This window comes from Cynoglossus semilaevis, chromosome 1 (assembly GCF_000523025.1).
Source record: "Cynoglossus semilaevis isolate Cse_v1.0 chromosome 1, Cse_v1.0, whole genome shotgun sequence".
Lineage (NCBI taxonomy): Eukaryota > Metazoa > Chordata > Actinopteri > Pleuronectiformes > Cynoglossidae > Cynoglossus > Cynoglossus semilaevis.
This window is the reverse complement of record NC_024307.1, coordinates 1,654,386-1,661,414: the sequence shown is the minus strand read 5'-3', so window position 1 is coordinate 1,661,414 and position 7,029 is coordinate 1,654,386. Positions and strand designations below refer to the sequence as shown.

At 45.3% G+C, this 7,029-nt stretch overlaps 2 protein-coding genes across 2 annotated transcripts in view; one reads left to right on the top strand and one right to left on the bottom strand.

Moving 5' to 3' along the window:
- Positions 1–4,731, bottom strand: part of ralgapa1 (Ral GTPase activating protein catalytic subunit alpha 1) — a 55,515-nt gene extending 50,784 nt beyond the window's left edge. The window contains exons 1-7 of the mRNA XM_025058446.1: positions 4,090–4,731; positions 1,396–1,506; positions 1,153–1,202; positions 882–939; positions 586–629; positions 336–513; positions 137–252 (exon numbers count right to left, since the gene is read on the bottom strand). Of these exons, the coding sequence (XP_024914214.1) occupies positions 137–252; positions 336–513; positions 586–629; positions 882–939; positions 1,153–1,202; positions 1,396–1,506; positions 4,090–4,195 (663 nt within the window). The 5' untranslated portion in view covers positions 4,196–4,731. The remainder of the gene's footprint in view (positions 1–136; positions 253–335; positions 514–585; positions 630–881; positions 940–1,152; positions 1,203–1,395; positions 1,507–4,089) is intronic.
- Positions 4,732–4,837: 106 nt separating this feature from the next.
- The window catches only part of brms1la (BRMS1 like transcriptional repressor a), a 4,383-nt gene continuing 2,191 nt past the window's right edge, over positions 4,838–7,029 (top strand). Inside the window, exons 1-7 of the mRNA XM_008307329.3 lie at positions 4,838–4,997; positions 5,221–5,386; positions 5,773–5,863; positions 6,040–6,167; positions 6,251–6,330; positions 6,688–6,784; positions 6,862–7,025. Coding sequence (XP_008305551.1) covers positions 5,248–5,386; positions 5,773–5,863; positions 6,040–6,167; positions 6,251–6,330; positions 6,688–6,784; positions 6,862–7,025 — 699 coding nt within the window. The 5' untranslated portion in view covers positions 4,838–4,997; positions 5,221–5,247. The remainder of the gene's footprint in view (positions 4,998–5,220; positions 5,387–5,772; positions 5,864–6,039; positions 6,168–6,250; positions 6,331–6,687; positions 6,785–6,861; positions 7,026–7,029) is intronic.

Genomic DNA, 7,029 nt, shown 5'->3' with positions numbered 1-7,029 from the left:
ATGACACCACGTTGATGACATCACGTTGATGACATCACTGAGAGGAAGCGTTCAAACTGCAGCTTCCTGCATCATCATTAGTGTCATTAGTCAGGGACGTGGACGCCGCCGTGTTAGTAAGGATTAATGCTAATACCTGGTTTACCATGTATTTCAGTAGGGCCTCCAGGAAGTAGGCGGTGAGGTCTTCCTGGTTCTTGTCTCCTGACTGGGGAGGAACCAGTGGAGTGACTTCCTCTGGTGTCACCTGAGCTGCAGCGGCACAAACCACAGAGAAGGAGTTACGTTTCATTCACTCTGACATCACGGTGTGAGCTAGTGTTTCTCAGACTAACTTTCTGTCAGACTCAGCGGGGGGTTGATCAGATTGTCAAGGGTGCGCGGCGTTCCACTGCAGAGCGGAGCTGGGAAACCGGGAATCAAACAGGCAAACATGCACAGCTGCTCACGCCCCGCGTGGCTCTGTAAGGCCTGCATCCACAGCAGGAAGAGACGCACGCCCTCACGACGGATCTGCAACCACAACGCAGCAGACGGTTTTAGACAGACGTCCGACTGAGTTACTGAGCTGATCAACAAACGTACCTTCAAAGAGTTCCCAGTGTGTAACAGCTTCTTTAGAATCAACCCTGAAGAGAGAGAGAGAGAGAGAGAGAGAGAGAGAGAGAGAACTCAGTCTGGTTGGTCAAAGAAAAAATCATTCAAATATTAGGAGAATACACTTCAAAATGAAAGTCAAAATCTCTGAGTACAAGTAGAAACACAACAGAGAGTACCATTCTACAGATTAATTCTTCATCTTGTACTTCTAGTACTAGTGTACTACAAAGTACTACAGTATATGCAGTATCAGTGAAGTGAACACATTTGGAGAAAAGTACCGATGCTGTGGAACTGCCACCGATTCTGGATTCTCTCAGGCAGGAGTTGAAGGATTTTCTGTGGTAGAGAAGAGGACGATTATCATCAACAAAGAAAACTGGAAACATTTAGAGTTGGAAAGAAATCATTAGTGTTAAAGATGTAAAAAAATCCAAATCTTTTTTCAAACCGTGTCTGTTAGAAATGAATCTTCTCCTGATACCACCTAGTGGTCACTGAAGGCTATAGAAACAAGTCTAACGAACCAGACTCTGATTTTCTTGTCGTTACCTCGAAGATGAAGAGGATCGAGTCCAGCTCCTCCCTCTGTGACTTGTGACCTGTTGTAAGGACAAATCTGGTCAGTAATAACCAGTGTCTGTTGATGATACGGGACCATGGTTCTGTCTCAACACCTGAACGTCTCTTAGCCTACGTCGGACCTGACGGCATACTGCCACCTACTGGACTGGAGTGTCATTCATTCATCCCTGTGTGTGTTCATTAAACTCTTTGCCCGTGGGTCAGATGTACCTTTTTGTTTGAGGCTGGCCTCGATGGTGACAAAGTTTTCAAAGAAGACATAGTAGATATGGGAGTAGTTCAGGTCGAACAGCTGTTTCAGCTCGGCTGGTTCTGCGTTTTCTGTAGAAACAAAGACATGACTGAGGTTGAACCACTGAACGGACATCAAAACAGACACACTTCACAAACATGACGCTGGAATCTAATAATACGACAGATAAACACTGACAAAAACCTATTTTTACTTGTTAAAAAAAAGCAGAAGTAGAGAAAGTGGTTGAGTAAACACACAGAAACAGAGCAGCTACCAAGGTCCAAGGCAGCGCTGCAGGACCAGCCACCACGTCACTGCGATGGTACCGCCTCGGTGGGCACCATTTTAGGAAACCACTGCCTCTCAAACACGGACATAACCTCCAGGCAACCACGCACCAACCATGACTAATCATATCTAATGTGTTAACGACACTGTCCCGATCGAGGCCTTTGAAGAATCTGTAGAACCTCCTGTGGGCGGAGCAAACCCTGAATAAAAAGACGAGGACGAGCTGTTATAAGGTCACAGGAAGTGATGGTCAAAAGGAGCCCCGGTGTGGCCCAGGTGCGGCCTCGGTGCGGCCTCGGTGCGGCCCAGGTGAGGCGGTGTGGCCCAGGTGTGGCCCCGGTGCAGCCTCGGTGCGGCCCAGGTGTGGCCCAGGTGTGGCCCCGGTGCTTTTCTAAACACACTTGTGTAATGTCACGCCACAGAAGACGGGGCTGACAGAGGTTGACCTTTGACCTCTGCTCAAAATCTCAGTGTCATTTGGATAGAACACGGTGGTCTAACTCTGACACTGAGAATATACAACACACACACACACACACACACACACATTATGAAGGTCTTTGGTTAAAATCCTTTCCCCCCGATCTTTTAACACAAGAACTTTTTTTTAAAAAATCCACTTTTTTCATGTTCACATTATTCTCTTGTCGTAGAGAAACAACATGGCCGACCACACCTGACTCTGTGATTCCAGTCCGGTCACTCTGTCATGTCTTCGAGTGACTCTGGGGTGTTTGGCCCAACTCTAACTAGTTTAACTAGCAGGTGATCGTATGAGTTTTTGTCCTAACCAGTTACAGTTCTCTCAGTGAACTCTGAGTTGTTTTGCTTCTGGTTCATGAACAGAAATATTTAAGTCACTAATCACTCACTAGTTGTGGTTGTCATGACGCTTTCAATCTCTGGGGGGGGGGGGGGGGGGGGGGGGTTTGGGTGGTTAGAAATAATTTGTAAATTTTGTTTTTCTCTACAAAATCAATACAAACAGCTCAGACTGATGTTCGCGCTCAGACAGGTCAGACGTACAGTATCTACACTGTTACATTTCTGGTCTGTATGGAGGGGAGTTCAGGTACCATCAGAAATGACAGAATCTTAAATGTTCACTGCATTTGAAAAGGGTGGAAGTTGTCATTACATCAGGGGTTAATTTAGTCTCAAAATAATGTTGACAAATGTTTTTAGCGCCAAGAGTTTGTGGGACAATAAATAGTTGACGTTAACGTTGAGTTCTTCAGGAGGTTTAACATTTTAACCTTGTTGTAATATAATCATGTTATTACAACATGAACTCTGTGTAAAAAACAAACAAACATGGATGAAAGGAATGACTTTTATTTGTTTTCCACTGTAACGACTCTGACCAATGGAAGCTGTTTCATTGGCTGACATTTGTCAGCAGGTTTCTCTCCAACACTGTTACCAAGCTTTATCAAAATCTGTGGCTCCCAATGGATCACACTGAGGGACACACCCGTGCTGTGTCTCTCCCACACACACACACACACACACACACACACCATGACAGGAACACTCAGAACCAGAAGCTCAGACAATAGAAACAGGAAGCTGGGCTACTGTACAGGACAGAGGGAGGAAATCGTTCAGGCTGTTTCCTCTTCAGCTGGATGTGAGTGACGTACAGACATAAACGCAGGTTTGAACACTGAGCAGAATACATTCAGCCATCACTTATTAATGCCGCACCACTTATGAACACACACTGGTTCACAGACTAGACCAGATTAGGATTAGACAGGAGTATTTGGACAATTACTAACAACGAACTGCTGCTGGTAGTCAAGTGAGAATACGAAGTTTGAACCACAAACAAAATTCTCTTTGAAAGCCCAAATGCTGGATCACTGAGAACACGTTGATACTTTCCTAAAGGGACATTCTGTAACGAGAAGATCGTCAGTTTTACACTGTGTCCCATGAAATCTGGTTCTTTGCTCAGAGCTAAGACTCTTCCAAAAAAAAAAGAGAGAAAAGAAATCACAGCAGCCTGGCTGACCGACACTAACGTCATTCTTCTGTTTGTACATTTCCTTGATCCAACAACCAACAGAAAGATATTTTTACTTCTTTCTGTGTGACACACACACACACACACAGAAATACAAATCACGACAGTCCTGTGAATCAGCAGCAGTAATAATCACACAGAGTTCAGATCATGATTTTTGTCTCCGTTGTTATTCATTTTAAAACAGTGGAATCAGTTACATTCCAGTCAGTCACACCGATGATTATGATGATTCTAATAATCTCTGAATGTTGTCATTTTTGGGAGAAGTTTGGTGTGGCATTACTGACTGGCACAGAGAAGTCCATCTGTCTGACATCGTTTGTTGTTTTGTTTTTGTTTTACTTACCAATGACAATTCTAAGATGTTTGAGCCTCGTCAACACGTCCTTCTTTGGGTCCAACACTTTCTGTGTTGATTTTTTAACGTCCCCATGAGGCTTTTTGGAGAACATTCCTGAGGCAGGAGACACAAGACTGCGGTTACAGACAGCAAAGGAGGAGCTAGCCGTGTAGCCGCTGCGTCCACAGCCACTGCTACTAGTGTAAATCTTATAAACTGTAACGTCAAAGACGCCGATTCACTGGCGCGTTCAATAACGCTGCGGATTAGGGATCCTCCGGGACGGCGCAGGGCACATTGGATGATCTAAACCGTTCCACAGAATGCGCATTCTAGTTAAACCGTGACAAATATGCGAAACGTAGCGGGGCAAAGCATCCATCCGCCGCGCCTCCCTATCACAACAACCAGAAGGCTCAACTGGCTGCTGCTGCTGCTACAGCTAAAGCTACAGCTACTGCTAAAGCTAAAGCTAGCTCCGCCGTTCCCTTAGAAAACATCATGGCGGTTAAAGGAAAACAAAATAACAGACAAATTCAACATTAGAAAAGTACAACAGTAGGTTAATTATGTTTCGTTTTACACATACTACGTTATTTATGTATAATATAAACTGCAACACACACAGACGTTTGTGATTTTATTGGAGTTTTAAAAGACTTCTCGCCAGTTCTAGCGCAACTCTCCGCCCAAGAGTTCACGGTGCATTCTGGGTAGCGTAGTTAGTGCGTGGTTGCTACATCAGAATAGAAGTGATACATAAACTACACTTCCCGGCGAAGAAGTGAGCGCCCATATGTTGTTTTTAGCTTAGCTGAAGTACAAATAACCTGGACGAAGAAAGACGTCGAATTTAGTTTCTCAGAAACCTGTAGAATTTGAAGGTTCTCACAAACGTCCAGCAGCTACAGCGGGTAAGTTATGTTGTAGTTCAAATGTTGTATCCGCACAGCTGTGGAAAAATAAGAACGAACAGACTAACAACAAAGTAACGTGTCAACGTCCGTTCGTACCGTACAGGGTATTGTACTATCAAAGTACTTCATCTGATGAAATGGAGTAATGTGAAGTACTGCGATTGTTTCTACTGTCAAACGGTCGGGGCATCACTCACGCCGTCTTTCCTTTTTCACGTAGCCTTAAACGGTGTGGAAATAATAAGTCATGCCCGTTCACCGTGACCGAGAGAAAAAGGAGAGCACAGCGGAGGAGATGGACGTAGAAGATCAGGAGCAGGAGGCGTCCAGCTCAGAGGAGGAGGACTCCGACACCTCCTCTGTCTCTGAGGACGGGGACAGCTCAGGTGAGGACCGGTGAAACCACCAGAACACGAACGGCTCGTGTTCGTTTAAAGAACGACTGTGACAGGGTTTGTTGAATTAAAGTGTGAAAAATATCTGGATAAATTCTTCTGCTCTGTCACCATGTCTTTATCACCCACACTGGCTAATTGCACCTGACCACAAAGCTCATTAGGGCGCCCCCACTGGACAGTGGTGACTTCAATATATAAAGTACTCATCACAACCACAGGTCTTTCATGGGTTCACTTCCCTTAGCCACTTTAGCTCACACTCTGGCGGTAGTTTTTTTTTGTTTGTTTTGTTTTGTCAAACCTGTTTTCCACAAACCTTTTCCTCCGTTCGTCAGACATTTTTATAATGGACAACATTTGTGATGCACTTCCAGAAATGGACGAGGAGGACTGTGAGCGGAGGAGGACGGAGTGTCTGGATGAAATGTCCAACCTGGAGAAACAGTTCACTGACCTCAAGGACCAGTAAGACTAACATGGAATTTAACAACACATACAGAAACAGGATGTGACGTAGCTGGTCTGTCCCTGCGTCCTGTGTCTTAGTCCTGTTCACAGGTACCATGTTTAGGTACCAGCTGGACTTTAGTCTGGTTTATAACAACTGTAGACCTGGTTTCACTGATCTCTCTTTGGTCCAGACTGTACCGTGAGCGCCTCAGTCAGGTCAACAGTAAGTTGACAGAAGTAGAGGCCGGACGGGCAGCGGAATATCTGGACCCTCTGGCTGTTCTCCTGGAAAACATGCAGGTTCGCACTAAAGTGGCAGGTAATCTGAACACACACACACACACACACACACACACACACACACGTGGCGTTCATATTTTCTTTCTTGGTTGTCGTTGTTAGGAATCTACAAAGACCTGTGTTTGGAGTCTGTGAAGAACAAATACCAGTGTGAGATCCAAGCAGCGTGTCAGCACTGTGAGGTCAGACACACACACACACACACACACACACACACCTAACCCACTGCAGGGACGTAACCCGGGTGACTCGTCGATCAGTTAAACATTGATACAAATCTGTGACAACTCTCATTGGTTGAAATAAAAGCTGACTGGTCCATCAAGGAGTCACTGGTCAGACCATGACACTACACACTCCAGTACACTAGGTGGCAGTGTGCGTACTGTGAACAAAAAAACTGCGACTCGTATTGTGAGCCGACTGTATCGTTACGTCCCTAACCTACAGCGTCTGTAATTGTGACAAAGACTAGTGAACGTTAACTAAGTCTTAACTAAGTCTTAACTAAGTCTTTTCTAACCGACCCGTTTGAACAGAGTGAGAAGCTGCTGCTGTTCGACACAGTCCAGAATGAACTGGAGGAGAAAATCCGAAGACTGGAGGAGGACAGACACAGCATTGACATCACATCAGGTGACACACACACACACACACCACAGGTTTCACGTGAGAACAGAACAGTGCAACGTGGTTCTGCTGTTTCCTGTCAGAGCTGTGGAACGACGAGTTGTCAGGGAGGAAGAAGAGGAGAGACGTTTCGAGTCCAGACAAGAAGAGGAGGCGACCTTCTGTGGTGTCTGATATCCTTCCACTGCCCAGCCCTCTGTTATTGATCGTCAATGTTGACCTCAACCCTCTGTTATTGATCGTCAATGTTG